Raw genomic sequence first — 26,683 nt, forward strand, 5'->3', positions numbered from 1 at the left:
AATCCCTGGCGGTGCCCCTGCCTGGTGGTGACTATTGGCAATAAGGGGCACCGGGAGAGGGGATATTACTAAATTTAGAAAGTTGCAATACAATATGACAAACTATTCACACTAATTCGTTTTTATAATGTCTTGAAGTTTTTAAAGGTAATACTCTCAAGGTAGATATTAAAGGGACGAAGCCACCAAGATTTCAATTGTAACATTATGGAATTGGCATTTAACGTAATAAAAGAAATAAATAATGGCTTGTATACATGTTTATTGTTCTGCACAGTATGCAAAGGACAAAAATTCCAGAAGTGAAACTGGACTAAACTGGAATTCTGACACTGCACAAACCTCCAGAAGTATGCAAGTAGTTCATATAGTGCATAGTTTAAATCTTCAGGCTTTTCATGCATTCCAGAGATCCTTATGTGGAAGAAAGTCTTTTTCAAGATCGCTAGTCATCTGAGACATCACTTAGCATTGTTTTGAATCCAGTAGTGCGCAGTGCTCTCCTCCCAAGTTCTTACACCTTTGCGTACTGCAGGTAGCATTATCATGATCTTATCTTTGGTGTACCGCAGTTGTTTATGCCGATCTTTACCTCCACAGAACTGTTGGGGCGCTAGAGTTCCGCTTTGTACCTGTTTCTAAACATTTCTAACATTTGCCATGTTTATTTTGGAATACAAACTATTTTTTTTTATTATAAACCAGACAATTAGCTTCCTTTGGAACATGACATTTTCACATTGCCATCTATAGGTTTGACTTAGGTTTCGACGTGAAACCATTTTGCTGGTTAGCATCTTATGTTTCAATGCGGCACTCCTCCGTAGTGTGTGTAGCGTTCCTACTCTTTCAGTACTGTCTGTCACAGTGCAGGGCAAATACAACATTCTAATCCAAGTACATCTGCTCCGCAAATGTGATTGGTTAATTGTGTGAGATTTCAGACCATAAAATAACGCGTTGACAGTGGCAAAATATTTGACCTTTTCACATTTGATGTATTACTCCATGCCCTGACCACATTGTTACGCAGATGTCATAATGGCTGTCAGCTGAGAGCGAGAGGAACTAGTGCAGTAACGACGATGCCGAAATGGGTGAATTTAATCTATCATACGAAAGTATTGATGTGGATTCTGATACGGAATTACTCAATGCAGTTGATGAGATGGAGAAATCTGTCTGCTCACAGAATTTCCAGTTTGGCATGAAGCTGCTGTTGCTACGTTAAGCTTCGCTGATCGAAATTACTTACTGAAAAATAAACCGTGCAAATGATGGAATTGGATTAGAATGGGAATAACCTCCTTGTGTCTGATGATTTGCGGAGGTTAATTCGCCCTATTGACGTATCCCATAATCCTTTGCGTGCCAGAGAGTAGCTGCAGTCAAACAACATAGAGAATCCACATGACAATTGTAAATTAATATTATACTACAAAAATCAAATTTTTGATGCTTTTCATCAAGTTAATAAGAGACTGCATGCATGATACCCTGAAAGCTTGCTAAAACAATTAGAATTGTATATAATTCTAATAATCCGTGTTTGCTACGTTTAATCTGCGTGGAATTTAATAAACACAAACCAAATTTCAGACATATATATTAGTCTGGAACAAAGAGAGGGGGTCGTGGCCAAGTGGTTAATGCGCTTGGTTTCAGTTCAGAAGGTCTGGAACAAAGAGGACAAACAGTATTGTAAAGAACAATAATCAAGATGTTAAAGAGCAAACTTCGCTTTCCCCCAGAACGACATGATCAGGAAGCGAGCGGAGTTCACAGCAGCTCCTACTGAAAATAATGGAGAGACAGCCTGTGATGTTTACATAAAATAAACGCAATAACGTCTATAAACCCAGAGAATATATTCATGAGAGTTTTAGGCACAATATAAAAATAGTTTTATGTTGCGATGTTAATGGTGTTGTCTGTGTGCAGCGGTTAAAGTGGAGCCCGATCAGAACGTCTCAATGCAGTTCTCAATGTTACTGAGATCTTAGCGACCTCTCCGAGGTTTTGCGGGATTTGAAATGTCAATAGGGCGAATGCTGGATTATAGTCACAATTATCCGTTTTACTGGCTCTACTAACGCACCGCTGGTAAAATTCCTTTTTACCGGCTCCGCTAATGCGTCACCAGTAAAACTCCATTTGCGACTGTAAAATCCAACATTAACGTTAGCAAATCGTCAGACACAACAGGGATATTCCCTAAATAGTGGAGATGCAAGCAAAATATGTTTTCCCACAATTATGTGAATACAGTTTGACCTGAAATAAATATGATTAAGTTAGGCTATGGTGGAGCCACAAAAAAAATTTTAGGATGGGTGGTTTTGGTTGAGGTATGCCCCTCAGTGAGTGCCCCTGTACTTTTTAAAAACCCTTATCTAATAGCTTTAAATTAATTTTCCTAATGGAATGTTAGGTACACACATAACATAATAAGAGCCAGAAAGAACTTTATATATACAGTCTATGGAAGTTTCTCGAACGTGGTTGTCATGGCAGCCACACAACACACGGTCCGCGGATAGCAGGGGCTCGATTACAGGGCCAAGAAAACAGCCAATCAGATCGTAGGATTCTCGTCACGACACCGGAGCTGAGTTTTAATCGGTTGGAGGCGCCTCCATAGTAACAGAACACGGGCTCCGTGTTGACGATTCACACGCCTGGAGGATTACAATTCAGTATATTTTTTTATCTTACAAATTTACCTCGGTTTTTTTTACGCTTTATCTAATCGACATGTTCAACAGTTTAATTAGAGATTTTGATGAGGATCCGTTCTTCTCGTAAGTATCTAAATTTAGCGTGCATGTAAATGAATGAATGCCCTTGATTAATCGATATGCTTAATGGTTTAGTTTGGTTTGGTTTGTTTTGATTTGATTTAGTCGTAAAAGCAACATGTGCATAAAATATCGATGAAACAAAAATTGCTGAGGCTTAATTACACGAGAAAACATTTTTTTTTTCCCATTGTGGTCCTCATAAAAACTACTGATGATAAATAAAATAACGGAAAATTACGAAAATCCATTTTGCACGGCTCCTAGTGATGTCTCAAAATGTCTTTATCCCGCTAAGCAAGTTTATACAGTTACAAAAGATTATAAAAGAAAAAAATATCATTCGAAAAGTTAAAAGTAAAGTTTAATAGTTGAATTTTTATATTTTGATTTTTAAATCAAAGCATCTCTTGGTTAATTGACACCTGAGAGAATAGTGCAATTAGACTTCTTTCCCCACTCCCTGTCATTTATTTCTGATGTATAAATCAAGAAGTTAGAAGAAACAAAGCAAAAAAACATGGAAATACTAGAATGAAAAATCCAGATCACCACTGAAATGTATTTAACTTATGGATGATATAAAGACTTCCTCCCCACAAAATTTCATTTAGACCACCACTTAATGTTTATGTGTATACAGATAAGTGGTGAATTAAAGGAGAAACCTGAATAAATGAGAAGGTAAACACTACAAATCCATCCACACAGGTACACCGCATGGTACACCCTAAAAATGCTTCATGGGTTAGTGTGTATAACTTAAAAAGCATTTTCAACATGGAAAAACAAATTTGTTTGTGCGTTACTTTTTTATTTTTATTTTTTTACATGTTAATATTTTACTAGGTATATCCTACAAGTTGTTGCAAAATTGCCCACATATTCAGAAAAACAATTGGGCACAGGCTGACATTGGCTTTAAACTAAACAGTTTGAAAAAACTGTTTGATAAAACTGGAACTGCAACATTCTGACTTAAGTGAAATAAGTTGCAAAGCTTCAAAAAATTAAGTTAAGCAATTTTCATGGACATTTCTGAGTACAATAGAGAAAAAATAAAGATGTTAGTATAACTTAAAACTTAATAATAGGTCTATCTCAGGTGAAGTGTGTTTGTGTAGTTTTTTTCTTCATTCTAAGGCAATCTGGAACGCAAAACTTGTTGACAACCCCCTACCCCCCATCCACCACTGATAAATGAAATAACTTGTCTGATACCACCAAAACCTTTTAATTAAGTTGGTTAAGTGAACTAACCTTGCAGAGGACAAAGCAAACTAGAGCACAAGCCTCCGCCAACACCAGTTTCCAATTCCACAAATTTTTACCTTGGAAAAAATGTTCAAGGTCAAGGTCCTGTTAGAAGTGGCTTTTCATAAGCTAACATATAATAGAAAATGTAGATCAAAAGGGCTTTTCAATGTTAAAATCAAATATCTGATAAATCTGCAATATGGGTCAGATGAGGGTCAAACTTAGTCTATTCATTGAGAGTGCCAGTTTGCGCCTCATGGTCACAAATGAGAGTGATTGAGGCACTGTTGATTGACATATAATGCAAAATATATGCCAAATGGGCTTTCAATATTAAATTAAATTTGTCCACAAAATCAACAATCTGGATTAGAGCCGGATCAAACTTTGTCAGGTGTTAGTGAGTACCAGTCTGCACATCACTTTCAAATATGTGTATGATTGGGGCATGTTTGATTAAGAAATAATGTAAAATATACATTAAGTGGGGTTTTTAATGTTAAATTTAAATGGCCACCATCCTACATAATGCTCTCAAATATGAAGAAATTTGATCTTTTTTGACAGTTATGAATTTTTGAAAATTAATTCAAAGGATTTTTACAATTTTCCACGATTTTTCCTGACTTTGTCCTTTGACCTATGAACTTGAAATTTGATTCAGTTCTTGCCTATCAGGATATCAATCTTAAGTAAAAAAAATTCATAACGATATATGAAAAATTGTAGGTTACAGGCTGTTCACAAGCAAACAAACAAACAAGAAAACAAACAAAGGGGTGAAAACATAACCTCCGTGCATCTTTGTTGACGGAGGCAATCAAGTGTACTAAACCATTTCATGAAATGTTTTTCTTAACTTGAGTTAGCCTGACTATAAATGTCGCATGATATTTACTCAATAATTACTGAGTTAGAATTAAAAAAGATCCATGCAAACTGTTATGCTAATGTTTTGTTTTGTTTTTTACTTTGAGCAGTGTATTCTTTTCTTTTTCCTTTTTTGAGTGTGTGGTTCAGCACAGATTAGAAAATTTGGACTCCTGTATTTGACACCATTTTCAGCTACAAACAGCAAACATCAAGTGAAGGAATATAGTGCATCAATCCTGACTCGTCTCCCAGTTCCTGTTGCTGCGAAACATCCCCACAGCATGATGCTGCCACCACCATGCTTCACTGTAGGGATGGTGCCTGGTTTCCTCCAAATATGCCTGGCATTCATGCCAAAGAGTTCAATCTTTGTCTCATTAGACCAGAGAATTTTGTTTCTCATGGTCTGAGAGTCCTTCAGGTGCCTTTTGGCAAACTCCAGGTGGGCTGCCATGTGCCTTTTACTAAGGAGTGACTTCTCTACCATACAGACTCGATTTGTGGTTTGCTGCACAGATGGTTGTCCTTCTGGAAGGTTCTCCTCTCTCCACAGAGGAATGCTGGCGCTCTAACAGAGCGACCATCGGGTTCTTGGTCACCTCCCCGACTAAAGCCCTTCTTCCCTGATCGCTCAGTTTAGACGGGTGGCCAGCTCCTGGAAGAGTCCTGGTGGATCCGAAGGTCATCCATTTATGGATGATGGAGGCCACTGTGCTCAGTGGGACCTTCACAGCAGCAGAAATGTTTCTGTACCTTTCCTCAGATTTGTGCCTCGAGACAATCCTGTCTCTGAGGTCTACAGACAATTCCTTTGACTTCATGCTTGGTTTGTGCTCTGAGATGCACTGTCAACTGTGTGACATTATATGTAGACAGGTGTGTGTCTTTCCAGATCATGTTCAATCAATTGAATTTATCCCAGGTGGACTATAGTTAAGCTGTAGAAACATCTCAAGGATGATCAGTGGAAAGAAGATGCACCCGAGTGCAATTTTGAGTTTCATGGCACTGACTGTGAATACTTATGTACATGTGATTTCTTTTTTTAAATAAATTTGTCATTATGGGTTATTGTGTGTATTCTGATGAAAAAAATTCCATCCATTTTGGAATAAGGCTGTAACATAAAAAAAATGTGGATAAAGTGCAGCACTGTGAGTGCTTTGTGGATCAATCAATCAATCAATCAATTTTTTTTTTATATAGCGCCAAATCACAACAAACAGTTGCCCCAAGGCGCTTTATATTGTAAGGCAAGGCCATACAATAATGATGTAAAACCCCAACGGTCAAAACGACCCCCTGTGAGCAAGCACTTGGCTACAGTGGGAAGGAAAAACTCCCTTTTAACAGGAAGAAACCTCCAGCAGAACCAGGCTCAGGGAGGGGCAGTCTTCTGCTGGGACTGGTTGGGGCTGAGGGAGAGAACCAGGAAAAAGACATGCTGTGGAGGGGAGCAGAGATCGATCACTAATGATTAAATGCAGAGTGGTGCATACAGAGCAAAAAGAGAAAGAAACAGTGCATCATGGGAACCCCCCAGCAGTCTACGTCTATAGCAGCATAACTAAGGGATGGTTCAGGGTCACCTGATCCAGCCCTAACTATAAGCTTTAGCAAAAAGGAAAGTTTTAAGCCTAATCTTAAAAGTAGAGAGGGTGTCTGTCTCCCTGATCTGAATTGGGAGCTGGTTCCACAGGAGAGGAGCCTGAAAGTTGAAGGCTCTGCCTCCCATTCTACTCTTACAAACCCTAGGAACTACAAGTAAGCCTGCAGTCTGAGAGCGAAGCGCTCTATTGGGGTGATATGGTACTACGAGGTCCCTAAGATAAGATGGGACCTGATTATTCAAAACCTTATAAGTAAGAAGAAGAATTTTAAATTCTATTCTAGAATTAACAGGAAGCCAATGAAGAGAGGCCAATATGGGTGAGATATGCTCTCTCCTTCTAGTCCCCGTCAGCACTCTAGCTGCAGCATTTTGAATTAACTGAAGGCTTTTTAGGGAACTTTTAGGACAACCTGATAATAATGAATTACAATAGTCCAGCCTAGAGGAAATAAATGCATGAATTAGTTTTTCAGCATCACTCTGAGACAAGACCTTTCTGATTTTAGAGATATTGCGTAAATGCAAAAAAGCAGTCCTACATATTTGTTTAATATGCGCTTTGAATGACATATCCTGATCAAAAATGACTCCAAGATTTCTCACAGTATTACTAGAGGTCAGGGTAATGCCATCCAGAGTAAGGATCTGGTTAGACACCATGTTTCTAAGATTTGTGGGGCCAAGAACAATAACTTCAGTTTTATCTGAGTTTAAAAGCAGGAAATTAGAGGTCATCCATGTCTTTATGTCTGTAAGACAATCCTGCAGTTTAGCTAATTGGTGTGTGTCCTCTGGCTTCATGGATAGATAAAGCTGGGTATCATCTGCGTAACAAAGTGGATGCACTGTATCTTTAGGAACATTTGCATTCCATCCTTCCAGGAGAATTGAAGCTGTTCTGGTAGCTTGTAGCGGCTCAACATCTTGCTTTGACACAATTCCCTCAATGAGAAGCACAGACTATTTCACCCTGTGAGCAGCACCTGCTATAGACATCAACAAGATTTTGTCCCTCTGATGCAGCAGATGAGCTCCATCCTCATTTTGGGAAGCTGCATTGCTTCTCTCAGCATCACTTCCTTTACCCTTCATGCCTGCAGACTGTGAGAAGCAACAAAGTCGACTCCCATGTGCGTTAAAGGATGCAAATGAGGTCATATTTGCAATGAGTATGCAGTAACTGCCTCCTTTCTCCACATTATTACTTTATAACTTTAGAAATAGGCCCTGATCCTATCAGCAGTGAAGTGTTCATTACAAAAGTTCTGTGTGTTATTTTGACTGGCAATCGGTTTGATTAAGTGTACATGTGAACACTTGCTGAGGTAATGTCACACATTGACCCTAGATGTTACTTTTTGTTTGTTTGCTTATTTATTGAATGACATTTCTCTGTGTTATCATGTCTTGACCTTCCCTTCTACAGGGATCCGTTCAGGGCCCACAGGGATCATATGAGGCAGATGATGCGTAGCTTCTCAGAACCATTTGGTGGTCACGACAGGCTGCGTTTAATGGATGTGAGGAGCCACGGACACAGTGTGGGTGAACAGCTCAGCTCCTTGGAACAAAGGGATGCACACAGGGTGAGAACATGAATGGCAGCTTTTATTTTGTTGGTTATCCATCACTTGGAGTAAAGTGGCTTACAGCTCTTTTAAGTAACTTTAAACCAGTTTCAACCAGATACTAGTGGTTTATGAACTGTTTAAAAAGCTGCAAACCAATTGCAAACAGATTTATGTAAGATTTAAACCGGAAAAGTGTGTCTTTTCTGAATGTTCACATTTTAGCAGCAAATCACATGAATACATTTTGAAGCAGTTGTGAACTGCTTTAAAATTAGGCAATAACCCTTTTGTGTCTGGTGATTTGTCAGACACAAGGGGGTTATTCCCATTCTAATCCAATTCCATTGTTTGCATGGTTTATTTTCTGTAGGTAATTCGGTTGGCGAGGCTTACCGTGAGGCAGCGTCACTCCAACAGCGGTCAGGGTGCGGAGTAATCCATCAAATGTGAAAATCCATCAAATCCATCAAATGTGAAACGGTAATTCTGTATCAGAATCCACATCAATACTTTCGTATGGTAGCTTAAATTCACCCATTTTGGGAGTGGCATCAGTACGCGACTTTCTCTCACTCTCTGCTAACAACTAGCAACTTGCGCAGCTGGTGTTCTGTCGAATCGTGCCTGTCATCGCATAAATCGACAGTTCTGCATCCCGACAAAATTGCACATGCATGTGCAGTTGCGCGATGGACAGGAATGACATTCAACAGGAATGACATCTGGTCCGTACACCGGTCAGGGCGCGGAGTAATACATCCAAATGTGAAACGGTCGAATATTTTGCCACTGTTACCCTGATATTATATGGTCTGAAATCTCAAACGATTAACCAATCAGATTTGGGGAAAAAAACGTAATTGGATTAGAATAGACATTAACCCGCACGAATTGACCTACTCATAAAATGCCTTTAAAGAAATAAATGTTTTTTTATGTGCATTCATTCAGGGTAAAGTACAGATAATTGGGATTACATCAGTTATTAAAAATTCTTGAGATTATTATAAAGATGCTTTAAACGAGGTATATTTCATTTACTTAAAATATTTCTAACTCACTTGTTTTAAACTGATTCACTGTGTTGGAGATAATCTGTGTTTTGTCTTTTGTTTAGTGGTTAAACAGTTTTGTACCTAATGAAAACTCAGTTAGGTTGGATGTAAAATGTAGAAATTAGATTTTGGGTACTTAATGTGATTTCTTGTTGAAAACTGTCTTATAGAAAGATTTGTTCTTGTGCTTTGGTAATATATCGTGTGCTTTCTTCCCTCAGTTTGTGCACATTTTCATACACAGAGTTTTGAGAGGTTATGGTAGCTGAGGCTGTATAAATGGCGCTTACAGAGATATGAGGCCACGTGAGTCTGCTTTAGTGGAAGGGTAACCATTCTGGCCTCTGTGGAACCTTATTTATAGAGCATTGTTCCACTGACACTACTTTCTTGTGAATACGTGCACGGACATCATTCACTCTCACATCAAAGGCACTCTGGAGAAATCTGCTTTGTGTATTGAGACGAGCTGCTTCTTAAACTCCTTTTGCTTCATATGAGAATGCAACCTGCTTTAAACAAAGATTGCTGCCCTTGACATTTGTTAATCAGGCTCATTGTGAAACAGACACGTTGTCAGTGACCTGGGATTATCTGTTTGTTTTTTTGGGGGGTCTTCCAATTTCAGACACCCAAGTGACCCTGCCAGAGTGGATCAAGCTCTGGTTTGTGACTCAGTAGCTTTTGTGATCCATGGGTCATTCTAGCTTAATCCACAAAAATTTTGAAAAGTCCCTCCTATCCTATTTTGGTGGGCTCACATGGAGCCCTCCTGTCCGCCCATCATTACTGTTTAGCAGGCTCTTGTACTTCACCATTTAATTGGTGTTTTAGATCCAGTTCTCCCAGACAGGATGTGCAGCTGGGGATGACACCAAAACCTATTGTCGCTACTGCAAAGCAGTGATGGCAAACTCGAAACACTGTTCGTGAATATTTGAAAACTTTTTCCCAACCTGTGTTTTGGAACATTCTTCATGTTTCATAATGTTCCACTAGGGACTAGCCCAAATGCTGCTTGTTAAACTACCAAAATACAAACCAATACAACCCACAATATGTCCTCTTCAACTTTTTTTAAACTAGTGGTCTACGTTTTCAGACCTTGTTCAAGAAAAAAAACCAAAACAAAACAAAACAAGGAAAACCGCCCCAAAAAAGCAGATTTTCTGTCATAATTGCACTCCTCATTGAGTTTCAACCTTCAAACAGGTTCATCATGAATCAGACCATTTTTTTAAAGCTAGGTTTAGAATGCCTTTATGTTTTGACTGCTTCCTTCTACAACCCCAATTCCAATGAAGTTGGGATGTTGTGTAAAATGTAAATAAAAACAGAATACAATGATTTGCAAATCCTCTTCAACCTATATTCAATTGAATACACCACAAAGACAAGATATTTAATGTTTAAACTGATAGACTTTTTTGATTTTGTGCAAATATTTGCTCATTTTGAAATGGATGCCTGCAACATATTTCAAAAAAGTTGGAACGGGGCAACAAAAGACTGGGAAAGTTGATGAATGCCAGGCAGTCTTCTGCTGGGACTGGTTGGGGCTGAGGGAGAGAACCAGGAAAAAGACATGCTGTGGAGGGGAGCAGAGATCAATCACTAATGATTAAATGCAGAGTGGTGCATACAGAGCAAAAAGAGAAAGAAACAGTGCATCATGGGAACCCCCCAGCAGTCTACGTCTATAGCAGCATAACTAAGGGATGGTTCAGGGTCACCTGATCCAGCCCTAACTATAAGCTTTAGCAAAAAGGAAAGTTTTAAGCCTAATCTTAAAAGTAGAGAGGGTGTCTGTCTCCCTGATCTGAATTGGGAGCTGGTTCCACAGGAGAGGAGCCTGAAAGCTGAAGGCTCTGCCTCCCATTCTACTCTTACAAACCCTAGGAACTACAAGTAAGCCTGCAGTCTGAGAGCGAAGCGCTCTATTAGGGTGATATGGTACTACGAGGTCCCTAAGATAAGATGGGACCTGATTATTCAAAACCTTATAAGTAAGAAGGAGAATTTTAAATTCTATTCTAGAATTAACAGGAAGCCAATGAAGAGAGGCCAATATGGGTGAGATATGCTCTCTCCTTCTAGTCCCCGTTAGTACTCTAGCTGCAGCATTTTGAATTAACTGAAGGCTTTTTAGAGAACTTTTAGGACAACCTGATAATAATGAATTACAATAGTCCAGCCTAGAGGAAATAAATGCATGAATTAGTTTTTCAGCATCACTCTGAGACAAGACCTTTCTAATTTTAGAGATATTGCGTAAATGCAAAAAAGCAGTCCTACATATTTGTTTAATATGCGCTTTGAATGACATATCCTGATCAAACATGACTCCAAGATTTCTCACAGTATTACTAGAGGTCAGGGTAATGCAATCCAGAGTAAGGATCTGGTTAGACACCATGTTTCTAAGATTTGTGGGGCCAAGTACAATAACTTCAGTTTTATCTGAGTTTAAAAGCAGGAAATTAGAGGTCATCCATGTCTTTATGTCTGTAGCTTCCAGTCGAAATCAGTTAGCCCGGACTGATGGTTTAAGGGTTTTATTGATTTTTTGCCGTTCTCAAACCAACGTAAGAGCTTGTAGCCACTTTCGACTGAAACTAAACTTTCTCTCCCCGTTTGAGCTCCATCGCGTTTCTCCTTGCGTTTGCTCACCCTCCTCGTTTTTTTTACCTTGTGTCAAGTTACCTTCCGACACTATCCTTTTCGATACACTTCCGGGTTGAAAGGAAGTACAAAAATAAAAGCACAATAAAACATCTAATGGAAATAAACTTTACCCTTGGGTCATCACACTCCCACCAAATAATTTGGTGTTTTAACACACTTTAACTTAACACACAAATTATTTCCTTACATGAAATGACCATTTTACAGAAAATTATGAACTTATAAACCTTCCTGCATTTTATATTGAACTTTATCTCTAACAAGCTTCTAATAGCAGAATCAACTTGTGAACTGGGCGTTCTACCACAGATACCTTACTCACGCGTTCACCTCTTTTGCTCAGATTTTTATCTCCAAGCAATACCTTCACCCGTCTTACGAGCCCATCTTTGTCTGTTACAGTTTCTGAGACTCTTCCGAGCCTCCACATAGATCGTGGTTGTGTTTCGTCCATGTCCATTATTATATCACCTACTTGAATGTTTCTCTTAGGCTTGTGCCATCGTTGTCTGACCATGATGTTGTGGAGGTACTCCTTCCTCCAACGGCTCCAGAACTGCTCTGCCAGATACTGCACTTGGCGCCATCTCTTTTGTCCATACAGGTCCTCCCGAACAAACCTTCCTGGGGGGGGTAAAGCGGTGGTAGCCTTCATGGTGATGAGGTGATTAGGAGTCAGTGGTTCCAAACTGTTCGGATCGTTGAGGTTGTCTGTTGTGAGTGGGCGGCTGTTTACGATCGCTGCTGCCTCGTACAAAAGGGTCCTTAAGGAAGTGTCATTGAGTCGACTAGGCGAGAGGCTGAGTGTATAGTTCAGAATATTTCTCACAGTCCTTATCTGTCGCTCCCACACTCCACCAGCATGGCTTGCATGAGGTGCATTGAAGACAAAATTGCATTGCTTTTCTGTGAGGAAAGTTACTAGTCTCTCAGCATCAACTTCCTGTAGAGCTGCATTCAATTCATTTTTGGCGCCTACAAAATTGGTACCGTGGTCACATTTAATCTGCTTGACCGAGCCCCGTAATGCGATAAAGCATCGCAGTCCATTGATAAATGCATCAGTTGTAAGATCATCCAACATCTCAACATGAATGGCACGAGAATAGAAACATGTGAAGAGGAGACCATATCTTTTGTGTTCTTTCCGTCCTTGTTTTATCAGAAATGGACCAAAAACATCCATGCCGCAGTAGGTAAAGGGTGGAGAGGGTTCCATTCTTTCCACTGGGAGATTACTCATTTTCTGACATTCCACAGGTCTCCTAAGTCTACGACAAAACACACACTGGCGAACATAGGATGCAACTGCTTGACCCAGTCTGGGAATCCAGTAGCCATTGGATCGTATTTCATTCATTGTCATACCTTTGCCTTGATGATTAACCCTTTCATGGCAATGTGCAATTATCAGTTTTGTGACATGATGTTCTCGAGGAATGACAGTTGGGTGTTTGAAAAAGCTTGAAAGGGATGAGTGGTGCAGTCGTCCTCCCACCTTGAGCACAGCATCTCTGTCCAAAACATGTCAAGAGGGTGCAGTTTGTTGTTACTTGGTAATGGTCTACCTTTGCTTAGTAACTTTATTTCTTCCCGATATGCTTGTCTTTGGAGAGCTTTGATGATTACAAGCTCTGCCTTTTGTCGTTCACTTACAGTAGAGTGTGCCTTTGATTTATCCTTCAGCAGACGGCGTCTGAGACGTGCTACAGCACTGATGGCATGAGACCAGGATGAAAACTTTACCAGTCGATCAGCAAGACTCACATGTTCGGTTGTTTGTGTGTGTAATATTTGCACCTTCCTCACTTCTGGATCTCCGATTGGAAGTTCAATACTCTCCTTTGTGGGGTGGTGTATTTCCCTTTCCCACAGGAATTTAGGACCTGTGAACCAGTCAGATGACAGTAGTTCATCCATTGTTGTTCCCCTGGATGCCTTGTCTGCAGAGTTTTCACAGGTGGGAACATAAAACCACTGTTGTGGGATTGTACTATTGCGAATCTTCTGTACTCTATTCGCGACAAAGGTGTGGAAGCGTCTTGCTTCGTTATTTATGTATCCTAGGATGACCTTTGAATCTGTCCAAAAGAACTCTTCCACATTGTCATACAGTAGTTCTTCTCTGAGCAGGCTACTCACTGTGACTGAGACTGCTGCTGCAGTGAGTTCCAACCTTGGGATGGTGGTGACCTTTGTGGGAGAGACACGAGCCTTTCCCATGACAAAAGCACAGTGAACATCTCTGTCACTGTTTATCAGTCTTAGATATGAACATTGTCCGTATCCAGTGGTGCTTGCATCTGAGAAATGATGCAGTTCCCTTTTCACCACTTCTCCAAAGCCATCAGGCACATAACATCTAGCTATCTGCAATTTCTCTAGTTTGATGAGATCTTTTCTCCAACACTCCCACCGTGGCCTTAGATGTTCAGGCAGTGGGTCATCCCATCCAGTACCTTGACGACATATCTCCTGCAGGATTTTTTTGCCATTGAGAAGGTAGGGGGCGACAAATCCCAAAGGATCGTATATAGATGCTACAGTTGACAACATCCCACGCCGTGTAGGAGGTTGTTCTCTTGGCACAAAGTTGAATGTGAAGCAGTCTCTTTCTATGCTCCAGTGAATACCCAGTGCTCTCTCTGTTGTTTCAGAGAAAGCAAGGTCCTTTGTTTTGATGTCCTTTGCATGTTCTGATGCTGGTATGCTGTTTAGAAGTGCATCGCTGTTCGATACAAACTTGTGTAGCCGCAGACCACCCTTTGCACAAATTTCACGAGCCTCTTGTGCCAGCCGTATACCATCTTCTACGGTCTTTGCACTTGTTACTCCATCATCCACATAAAAGTCTCTGGCTATGAACTGAGAACCTAGTGGGAACGCAAGACTGTTCTCATTGGCTAGGTGTTTTAGCCCATAATTTGCACACCCTGGGGAGGAGACGGCGCCAAACAGATGTACTGTCATCCTGTACGCTTGTGGCTGTGTGCTTGTATCTCCATTTTTCCACCACAAGAAGCAGAGGTAGTTGCGATCATTCTCTTGGACTTGAAACTGGTGAAACATTTTCTCTATGTCGCACATTAGAGCTATTTGATGCTGCCGGAAGCGTAGAAGAACACCTGTCATATTGTTGATCATGTCTGGTCCAGTCAGGAGTTGCTCATTGAGACTGGTTCCTTTATGCTTGGCTGAACAGTCAAAAACCACACGCAGCTTATCAGGTTTCTTTGGGTGATAAATGCCATGATGTGGTATATACCACGTTTCACCAGGAAATGCATCATCTTGAGCTTCCTCAGCATCACCTCTTTGAATGATGTCATTCATGTACTTGACATAATCTTCCTTGTATGTCTCGTCTCGGGCAAATTTCCTCTTGAGTTGGTTAAGTCGGACCTCTGCGAGCTGTCTGTTATCAGGCATCTGTGGTCTTTCCTTAAAGGGGAGTGGCATTTTGTAATGACCTTGTTCAGTCTTCCTTATGCCCTTTTTGAGTTTGTCGAGGAAGATGAGATCCTCTTGTGACACTGTTCGGTCATTTTTGCTGACCTCTTTGAAGTCACTTTCCAATGCACGAATTGCATCCATGGGAGTTACTGAAGGGATCTCTTTTACAGTGACACGGTGACAGAGGCTGCTTGTCATATCAGTCTCAAGACAAGGTTCTGAGCTGCCAACTATACTCCATCCTAAGTCTGTCTGCACAGCATAAGGCTCATCATTTTGGCCTAGTATCACTTGTCTTGGTGCTAAGGCTCGGGGACAGTTATAACCAGTCAAGAGAGCTACTTCACAACTGAGGAGTGGTGGGACTTCATCGATAATTGGTGATAAATGACTCCAGCGTTTGGCTGTTTCACGAGTTGGTATGTGATTGCGGTTTGCCGGAATACAGTCCTTCGTGTATGCAGGAGGGAGCTGGATAACTGTTGCAGAGCTGTAGCCCCTGACACGGAGACCACACACCTTTCCACTGCTTACAACTGTATTCTTTCCCATCATGGTAGTTAATTTTAATTTCACTGGATAAACATTGGTTTGCAGTTCATGGCTCACATCCTGATCAATGAAGGCGGTGTCACTTTGTGTGTCCAGTAGTGCATAGACAAGCTTTTCCTTGCAAGGATTTGCAGTTGATGACACCCACACTGGAACTATCATTGAGGTGTTGACAGATTGTCCTTCTCTGGCGATGTTAAGTGACATGGCGGTTGTTGTCTCTGGTGTGTCAATTTGTGCTGCACTTTCAATATTCATATGCCTTTCTCTTTTCAGATCACTACTGTAATTTACATCATGAAGGCAGCTTGGATGCCTTTTTGCACATATGTCACAAGTAAGGCGGTATTTACAGTCCTTCACACCGTGACCTGGTTTCAAACAGCCATAGCACAATTTATTGTCCTTGACAAATGACCTTCGATTTTTCAGAGGCATTTTCATGAGGTTTGGGCACTTGTGGAGTTGATGTGTGTCTTGGCACAACATGCATGGAGATCCCGTGCGTGTTTTATGAGTACATTGTTCATCTCTTTGTACAGTCGTTTTTGTATTGAATACACTGGCCTTGTTTCTTTTATTGTCTTTTGGATTACCTTTGTCGCCTGTTGTCTCCAGAGAACGGAGTGCATGAATAGAGGTGACTGGGTTACAGGCAACTTCCGCTTCTTCTGAAAGAAATGCAGCAAAATCATTGAAGCGGGGAAACTCTTTACCTTCCATCAGGGCCTTTGTAACATGGCGATTCCACCTGGCAGCTAACCAGTCTGGCAGTTTCTGTGTGAGCCTTTGGTTTTCTTCACAGTCGTTTAATATTTCCAGGCCCTTTACATGAGGCATAGCAAGCATGCATGCATTTGTGAAATCTGAAAAGCGTCTTAGCCCTTCAGCGTCTTTAGACTGTATTTTTGGCCAACCTGATAGCCTCTCTCTGAATGCTCTTTGAATAACGAATGTTTGGCCATACCGCTGGTTAAGCTTTTCCCAGGCATCTCGGTAGGCTTCCTCATCATTTCTGAAGAAGGTTCCTTCAAGGCATTTACGAGCTGGACCGCTCACATACCTTTTAAGGTAATAGAGTTTGTCTGCAGCTGAGATGCCCTTTTGATCAATCAGTGACATGAAGGAGGATTTCCATTCAATAAAGAGGATTGGCTCTCCATTGAACACCGTCGGCTCTGGTGTAGGAAGTCTGTTCATCATTATGCTGTCTTGAACTGCCTTTGCAAGCTGAGCGACACTAGGGGTTACTGATGATGTAGGTGTGTTAGATGGCAGCTGAGATGCGCTGTTGGGGATGACTTGCTCACTTCTGACTGATTGGACGTCTCCCACCTGTATTATTTGTCTGTCGTAAGCTTCAAGCCTGACTCGGGCTGCTTCCACCTCTTTCTCAGCCTGCAGACGCTCCAACTCAGATCTTTGAATTTCCATTTCTTTCTTGTGTTGTTCTTCCAAAGCCTTAATCCTTTCCTTCTGCTTTCTTTCCTCTTGAGCGATCTTGTACTCGACCTCCTTCACTGCCAGCTCTGCGGCTGCCTCAGCCTGTTTCGATGCAAGGTGAGAAGATGAGGAATGGTGGGTGCTATTTGAATTTGCAGCAGTAGAACCATATATGGAGAGCGCATAGTCACGATCTAGAAGCTCACGTAGATTACTTCTTACATCTTCTCCATCAAAATCTCCATCAACACCAGATAATCTTTCAAAGATGATTTTCATAATGTCACAAGTTACTGCTTCACAAGCGTCAATTTTTCTCCGTAAATCTGCTGGTGGTGCCACGTGGCTCCTTATTTCAGAGTACAGTTTCATGATGTCATCTTTACCCTTTTCTAATATGTCTGCGAGTGATGACAGAATTATTTCACTTAGGTCTGATTTTAATTTTTTCCTTGCTGCACGTGCTTCCATTTTCCACTGTTCATATAAGTACAAAAGTCTTTTTTCCTTTTTATTTAATTCTTCCTTTTGATAAGCAAGCATCCTTTCAGTTGATGTTTTTATTCTTTCAGAGCGGCGTGGCACATCAGGCATGTCCTGGCCTCTACTCTCTGAATGAGCCACCAGATTTTCTTGCCACTTAATTGTTGCTTGCATGACTTCCACTGTGTTCTCACTTTCGTTTTGAAGAGAAACTTTAAAATTCTCAGTTCCCTTTTGTAGACACGGGGTCTGCCCGTTAATGTCCTGTGAGTTCTCCATGTTTAATTCAGATGTTCGTTCCGTTGTCCTTTCAATTTTCCGACCAACTGCTGCCACCTGCTGTCCGTCTTGGGTACACACCGTTGAACCTCGAGACCACGAGGCGGCGAGTGGTCAAGCTCTTACTGTAGCTTCCAGTCGAAATCAGTTAGCCCGGACTGATGGTTTAAGGGTTTTATTGATTTTTTGCCGTTCTCAAACCAACGTAAGAGCTTGTAGCCACTTTCGACTGAAACTAAACTTTCTCTCCCCGTTTGAGCTCCATCACGTTTCTCCTTGCGTTTGCTCACCCTCCTCGTTTTTTTTACCTTGTGTCAAGTTACCTTCCGACACTATCCTTTTCGATACACTTCCGGGTTGAAAGGAAGTACAAAAATAAAAGCACAATAAAACATCTAATGGAAATAAACTTTACCCTTGGGTCATCACAATGTCTGTAAGACAATCCTGCAGTTTAGCTAATTGGTGTGTGTCCTCTGGCTTCATGGATAGATAAAGCTGGGTATCATCTGCGTAACAATGAAAATTTAAGCAATGCCGTCTAATAATACTGCCTAAGGGAAGCATGTATAAAGTGAATAAAATTGGTCCTAGCACAGAACCTTGTGGAACTCCATAATTAACTTTAGTCTGTGAAGAAGATTCCCCATTTACATGAACAAATTGTAATCTATTAGACAAATATGATTCAAACCACCGCAGCGCAGTGCCTTTAATACCTATGGCATGCTCTAATCTCTGTAATAAAATTTTATGGTCAACAGTATCAAAAGCAGCACTGAGGTCTAACAGAACAAGCACAGAGATGAGTCCACTGTCCAAGGCCATAAGAAGATCATTTGTAACCTTCACTAATGCTGTTTCTGTACTATGATGAATTCTAAAACCTGACTGAAACTCTTCAAATAGACCATTCCTCTGCAGATGATCAGTTAGCTGTTTTACAACTACCCTTTCAAGAATTTTTGAGAGAAAAGGAAGGTTGGAGATTGGCCTATAATTAGCTAAGATAGCTGGGTCAAGTGATGGCTTTTTAAGTAATGGTTTAATTACTGCCACCTTAAAAGCCTGTGGTACATAGCCAACTAACAAAGATAGATTGATCATATTTAAGATCGAAGCATTAAATAATGGTAGGGCTTCCTTGAGCAGCCTGGTAGGAATGGGGTCTAATAGACATGTTGATGGTTTGGATGAAGTAACTAATGAAAATAACTCAGACAGAACAATCGGAGCGAAAGAGTCTAACCAAATACCGGCATCACTGAAAGCAGCCAAAGATAACGATACGTCTTTGGGATGGTTATGAGTAATTTTTTCTCTAATAGTTAAAATTTTGTTAGCAAAGAAAGTCATGAAGTCATTACTAGTTAAAGTTAATGGAATACTCAGCTCAATAGAGCTCTGACTCTTTGTCAGCCTGGCTACAGTGCTGAAAAGAAACCTGGGGTTGTTCTTATTTTCTTCAATTAGTGATGAGTAGAAAGATGTCCTAGCTTTACGGAGGGCTTTTTTATAGAGCAACAGACTCTTTTTCCAGGCTAAGTGAAGATCTTCTAAATTAGTGAGACGCCATTTCCTCTCCAACTTACGGGTTATCTGCTTTAAGCTACGAGTTTGTGAGTTATACCACGGAGTCAGGCACTTCTGATTTAAAGCTCTCTTTTTCAGAGGAGCTACAGCATCCAAAGTTGTCTTCAATGAGGATGTAAAACTATTGACGAGATACTCTATCTCACTTACAGAGTTTAGGTAGCTACTCTGCACTGTGTTGGTATATGGCATTAGAGAACATAAAGAAGGAATCATATCCTTAAACCTAGTTACAGCGCTTTCTGAAAGACTTCTAGTGTAATGAAACTTATTCCCCACTGCTGGGTAGTCCATCAGAGTAAATGTAAATGTTATTAAGAAATGATCAGACAGAAGGGAGTTTTCAGGGAATACTGTTAAGTCTTCTATTTCCATACCATAAGTCAGAACAAGATCTAAGATATGATTAAAGTGGTGGGTGGACTCATTTACATTTTGAGCAAAGCCAATAGAGTCTAATAATAGATTAAATGCAGTGTTGAGGCTGTCATTCTCAGCATCTGTGTGGATGTTAAAATCGCCCACTATAATTATCTTATCTGAGCTAAGCACTAAGTCAGACAAAAGGTCTGAAAATTCACAGAGAAACTCACAGTAATGACCAGGTGGACGATAGATAATAACAAATAAAACTGGTTTTTGGGACTTCCAATTTGGTTGGACAAGACTAAGAGTCAAGCTTTCAAATGAATTAAAGCTCTGTCTGGGTTTTTGATTAATTAATAAGCTGGAATGGAAGATTGCTGCTAATCCTCCGCCTCGGCCCGTGCTACGAGCATTCTGACAGTGTGACTCGGGGGTGTTGACTCATTTAAACTAACATATTCATCCTGCTGTAACCAGGTTTCTGTAAGGCAGAATAAATCAATATGTTGATCAATTATTATATCATTTACCAACAGGGACTTAGAAGAGAGAGACCTAATGTTTAATAGACCACATTTAACTGTTTTAGTCTGTGGTGCAGTTGAAGGTGCCATATTATTTTTTCTTTTTGAATTTTTATGCTTAAATAGATTTTTGCTGGTTATTGGTGGTCTGGGAGCAGACACCGTCTCTACGGGGATGGGGTAATGAGGGGATGGCAGGGGGAGAGAAGCTGCAGAGAGGTGTGTAAGACTACAACTCTGCTTCCTGGTCCCAACCCTGGATAGTCACGGTTTGGAGGATTTAAGAAAATTGGCCAGATTTCTAGAAATGAGAGCTGCTCCATCCAAAGTGGGATGGATGCCGTCTCTCCTAACAAGACCAGGTTTTCCCCAGAAGCTTTGCCAATTATCTATGAAGCCCACCTCATTTTTTGGACACCACTCAGACAGCCAGCAATTCAAGGAGAACATGCAGCTAAACATGCCACTCCCGGTCACCTTGTGAACAACTGTGTGAAAAAATAGTCCAGCAGTTTAAGAACAATGTTTCTCAATGTTCATTTGCAAGGAATTTAGGGATTCCATCATCCACAGTCCATAATATAATCAGAAGATTCAGAGAATCTGGAGAACTTTCTACACGTAAGCGGCAAGGCTGAAAACCAACATTGAATCCTCGTGACCTTCGATCCCTCAGGCGGCACTGTATTAAAAACTGACATTGTGTATCATCTGGCCAGCACACAGTGGAAATAAAGCCATAAGAAATCAACCAGTTGTTTGAGATCATACATTTGATGTTCCTTAGTTTGTTCCAGAAGACATAAAAAAATCCATTCATTGACACATGCCTGCAGTTATCCCTGATAAATCACAAGGGAGTTATTTCTCAGAAATTCCACTGGCAGGCTGAATACTCCAATGAAAGAAAAGAGAATGACAATCTGTAGTAATCTAGAGAGCCTAAAATAATGTGTTAAACACTGCTGGTCCCATGTTCTTCATTTTACATGCTAAGTCTCCCTGCTCAACGTGACCCAGTCTAAAAATACTGTCTGCAGAAATGTAACTAGCATTTATCAGTTCATACATGCCACCCTGGGATAAAATTGGCACAGAGGATTCTTAGATACTGTTTAGGGGTGTTTCACATCGGCTTGACCTTTGAAAAGAGCTGAGAGAGCAGCCTTGGACTTGCCGACCCCCTGTTAGATCCCTGTCCTGGCTGGTCCATCTGGTCCACTGCAGCCTTGTCAGAATGGTGCTCACTTTCAGCATTTAAATCCATGATAATCTCCGGCAATGCGACCCAATTACACATGGAACACCAGTCATTCAACACCTCACTGATTACGCACAGTGTCCATCTGCTTCACAGCTTCAGCAAATACGCTGCTGAGATGCTTATCCAAGGCTGGATGCTCATAAACACCTGTGGTTGTGGACCAGAGAATAAAGGGTCTGATTGAATCTGAGCAGGCTACGCCCACCTCTGGGCACAAATAATCCCTGATGCTTGCACGCTTGGCAGATCCACTACATTGTTGTGCTCTTTAGGAGGTCGTATGGAGAGCTTTGTGTAGCTCTGTGATGCAAAATGATGTAACAAACAGACCTGAGAAATTATCCTTACATCCAACAAAAATCAGCAAGCATGCAAAAACTGCACAAGCTTTGCCTCTGTTTGGGGACTTAATGGTGCTTTTCCACTGCATAGTACCTGCTCAACTCAACTCTACTCAACCTGCCTTTTTCTGTTTTTCCATTGTGCAAACCTGGTACCTTGTACTTGGTCTTGTTTTTGCTATCACCTACATTGCAGTTCCAAAACAGTTGAGGTAAAATATGATGTAAAACTCTATAGATTTCTGATTGGTCAGAAAGAATCGTTACTATTATTGTGCTATCATTGTGCAGGATGGGAGACAAAAGACATTCCTGATCGTTAGGCAAGTAGCACTGTCTGTACTGTACTACAGCGCAAAAGCTAAAGTATTCACTGATTAGTATGTTGGTTTCTTCTTTTGTGTGTTGTGTTGAAGATGACGTCATAGCATACAGTGCCACCATGATGAGTTAGGGGTACTACAGTCGGCAGTAGAAACGGACGTTCTCGCATGTAAAGTGAGTCAAGTTCAGCTGGTACCATCTGGTGGAAAAGTGACACGACATTCCTTCCTCTATACCAGGGGTGGCCAAGTTCAGTCCTCGAGAGCCACATACCTGACACTCTTAGTTGTCTCCCTGCTCCAACACACCTGAATCCAATGAAAGACTCGTTAGCAGACTTTTAATGAGCCTTTCATTGGATTCAGGTGTGTTGGAGCAGGGAGACAACTAAGAGTGTCAGGAATGTGGCTCTCGAGGACCGAACTTGGCCACCCCTGCTCTATACAGTCCTTAAACGTGCACCAGGATGATAAAACAAGAAAAAAATTGCTACTTGTTTACTTGCCAACAAATAAAACAAACTTCATTCATTCATTCTTTCATTTTCTAAACCCACCAGCAAGAGAAAAATTGTGACAACTATTACGTTAGCTAGCCATGATGTGTCATCTTCACTTAGAAAATCCTGCCATGTATTCTAAAAAAACAAAATGAATTTGTAGTAAATTGTAAAACGAGGTGATTTAATACACTAGTCCATCCATGTAATTTTCAGAAAATTCTGCTCCGCCAAAGTACAAACTGTTTCAAAACTTGATTGATATATATATATATATATATATATATATATATATATATATATACGAGGTCTGTCCATAAAGTATAGGTCCTTTTTATTTTTTTCAAAAACTATATGGATTTCATTCATATGTTTTTACGTCAGACATGCTTGAACCCTCGTGCGCATGCGTGAGTTTTTCCACGCCTGTCGGTGACGTCATTCGCCTGTGAGCACTCCTTGTGGGAGGAGTCGTCCAGCCCCTCGTCGGAATTCCTTTGTCTGAGAAGTTGCTGAGAGACTGGCGCTTTGTTTGATCAAAGTTTTTTCTAAACCTGTGAGACACATCGAAGTGGACATGGTTTGAAAAATTAAGCTGGTTTTCAGTGAAAATTTTAACGGCTGATGAGAGATTTTGAGGTGACACTGTCGCTTTAAGGACTTCCCACGGTGCGAGATGTCGCACAGCGCTCTCAGGCGGCGTCATCAGCCTGTTTCAAGCTGAAAACCTCCACATTTCAGGCTCTATTGATCCAGGACGTCGTGAGAGAACAGAGAAGTTTCAGAAAAAGTCGCTTTCAGCATTTTATCCGGATATTCCACTGTTAAAGGAGATTTTTTTAATGAAAGACGTGCGGACGGGTCCGCGCGTTGGCTCGCAGCCGCCGCGACGCTCCGCCGCAGGAAAAACACCTCTGTTGGAAACCTTAAGGACAAGTTGGAACATGTCCAGCTGTTAAACAATTTCTCATATACTCACTCCACTGAAAGCCATCAAAAGCCGCCTGGATTTTACAAATGGTTATCAACACGGAGGTGTTTTCCGACGCGCGGACCCGTCCGCACGTCTTTCATTAAAAAAATCTCCTTTAACAGTGGAATATCCGGATAAAATGCTGAAACCAACTTCTTCTGAAACTTCTCTGTTCTCTCACGACGTCCTGGATCAATAGAGCCTGAAATGTGGAGGTTTTCAGCTTGAAACAGGCTGATGACGCCGCCTGAGAGCGCAGCGCGACGTCTCGCTCCGTGGGAAGTCCTTAAAGCGACAGTATCACCTCAAAATCTCTCATCAGCCATTAAAATTTTCACTGAAAACCAGCTTAATTTTTCGAACCGTGTCCACTTCGATGTGTCTCACAGGTTTAGAAAAGATTTTGATCAAACAAAGCGCCAGTCTCTCAGCAACTTCTCAGACAAAGGAATTCCGACGAGGGGCTGGACGACTCCTCCCACAAGGAGTGCTCACAGGCGAATGACGTCACCGACAGGCGTGGAAAAACTCACGCATGCGCACGAGGGTTCATGCATGTCTGACGTAAAAACATATGAATGAAATCCATATAGTTTTTGAAAAAAATAAAAAGGACCTATACTTTATGGACAGCCCTCGTATATATATATATATATATATATATATATATATGTATATATATATATATATATATATATAAATAACAGCTTGGGACTCCGACGAGGGCGGTCGCATCTCCTCCACTCTCCCTTTCTTATCTCAACCCACAAAGGCAATAAACCAACAGACTTACACATCACCAACCAAATCTTGGACAATATATTAAAACGGCTCCTAATACTACCAACAACAACACCGAGAGAAATCATGTATGCGGAAACAGTGCTCTGGGATATAGACCATATACAACCCCTGGCAAAAATGATGGAATCACCAGCCTCTGAGGATGTTCATTCAGTTGTTTAATTTTGTAGAAAAAAAGCAGATCACAGACATGACACAAAACTAAAGTCATTTCAAATGGCAACTTTCTGGCTTTAAGAAACACTATAAGAAATCAAGAAAAAAAGATTGTGGCAGTCAGTAACGGTTACCTTTTTAGACCAAGCAGAGGAAAAAAATATGGAATCACTCTGCTCGTTAGTCTGCATCTAAAAAGGAGTGAACACACCTTGGAGAGCTGTTGCACCAAGTGGACTGACATGAATCATGGCTCCAACACGAGAGATGTCAATTGAAACAAAGGAGAGGATTATCAAACTCTTAAAAGAGAGTAAATCATCATGCAATGTTGCAAAAGATGTTGGTTGTTCACAGTCAGCTGTGTCTATACTCTGGACCAAATACAAACAACATGGGAAGGTTGTTAAAGGCAAACATACTGGTAGACCAAGGAAGACATCAAAGCGTCAAGACAGAAAACTTAAAACAATATGTCTCAAAAATCGAAAAATGCACAACAAAACAAATGAGGAACGAATGGGAGGAAACTAGAGTCAACGTCTGTGACCGAACTGTAAGAAACCGCCTAAAGGAAATGGGATTTACATACAGAAAAGCTAAACGAAAGCCATCATTAACACCTAAACAGAAAAAAACAAGGTTACAATGGGCTAAGGAAAAGCATTCGTGGACTGTGGATGACTGGATGAAAGTCATATTCAGTGATGAATCTCGAATCTGCATTGGGCAAGGTGATGATGCTGGAACTTTTGTTTGGTGCCTTTCCAATGAGATTTATAAAGATGACTGCCTGAAGAGAACATGTAAATTTCCACAGTCATTGATGATATGGGGCTGCATGTCAGGTAAAGGCACTGGGGAGATGGCTGTCATTACATCATCAATAAATGCACAAGTTTACATTGATATTTTGGACAATTGAAAGGATGTTTGGGGATGTTTCAAGATGATAATGCATCTTGCCATAGAGCAAAAACTGCGAAAACATTCCTTGTAAAAAGACACATAGGGTCAATGTCATGGCATAGGGTCAATGTCAACCAGTAGATCTGATTTGATGCAGGTGTTAGTTTGGGGGATGAAAATTTACAGGGTGATTCCATAATTCTTTCCTCAGAATTGAGTGATTCCATATTTTTTTCCTCTGCTTGGTCTAAAAAAGTAACCGTTACTGACTGCTACAATCTTTTTTTCTTGATTTCTTATAGTGTTTCTTAAAGCCAGAAAGTTGTCATTTGAAATGACTTTAGTTTTGTGTCATGTCTGTGATCTGCTTTTTTTCTACAAAATTAAACAACTGAATGAACATCCTCCGAGGCCGGTGATTCCATAATTTTTGCCAGGGGTTGTAATATAAAAAAACAAGATCAACTTCCAAAAAAGGATAAATACAGTAGGATCAGACCTAATGAAAAGAATAATCAACAATAATAGTAAACCATGGAAAAGGGAAGTCAACAGGATTAAGGAAAAACTGCAGATAACGGATCAAACAAGCAAAGGAGATATAAAAAGGAAAATAGGCAAACAGCTAAAGAAGAATATCAAAGAACAAGGAGAGATCAAATCAAAGGTAAAACATTACATTGAAAACGTAAAAACGTTGGAAGTAGGAAAAAGGAAACCCTACCTGGACAAACTACACAGGATGGAAGCACATAGCATCATGATGGCAAGAACAAGAATGCTGGCAGTAAAATGCAACTATAGGAATAAATATGCCAATGTATCCTGTAGGTTCTGCAATGCTGAGGAGGAAACTCAAAAACATATAC

At 40.6% G+C, this 26,683-nt stretch overlaps 1 protein-coding gene across 1 annotated transcript in view; it reads left to right on the forward strand.

Annotated features, from left to right (window-relative positions):
* Positions 1-2,639: 2,639 nt before the first annotated feature.
* Positions 2,640-26,683, forward strand: part of mlf1 (myeloid leukemia factor 1) — a 35,181-nt gene continuing 11,137 nt past the window's right edge. Inside the window, exons 1-2 of the mRNA XM_034169325.1 lie at positions 2,640-2,801; positions 7,967-8,126. Of these exons, the coding sequence (XP_034025216.1) occupies positions 2,755-2,801; positions 7,967-8,126 (207 nt within the window). The 5' untranslated portion in view covers positions 2,640-2,754. The remainder of the gene's footprint in view (positions 2,802-7,966; positions 8,127-26,683) is intronic.

The sequence above is a fragment of the Thalassophryne amazonica genome, chromosome 4, assembly GCF_902500255.1.
Source record: "Thalassophryne amazonica chromosome 4, fThaAma1.1, whole genome shotgun sequence".
NCBI lineage: Eukaryota > Metazoa > Chordata > Actinopteri > Batrachoidiformes > Batrachoididae > Thalassophryne > Thalassophryne amazonica.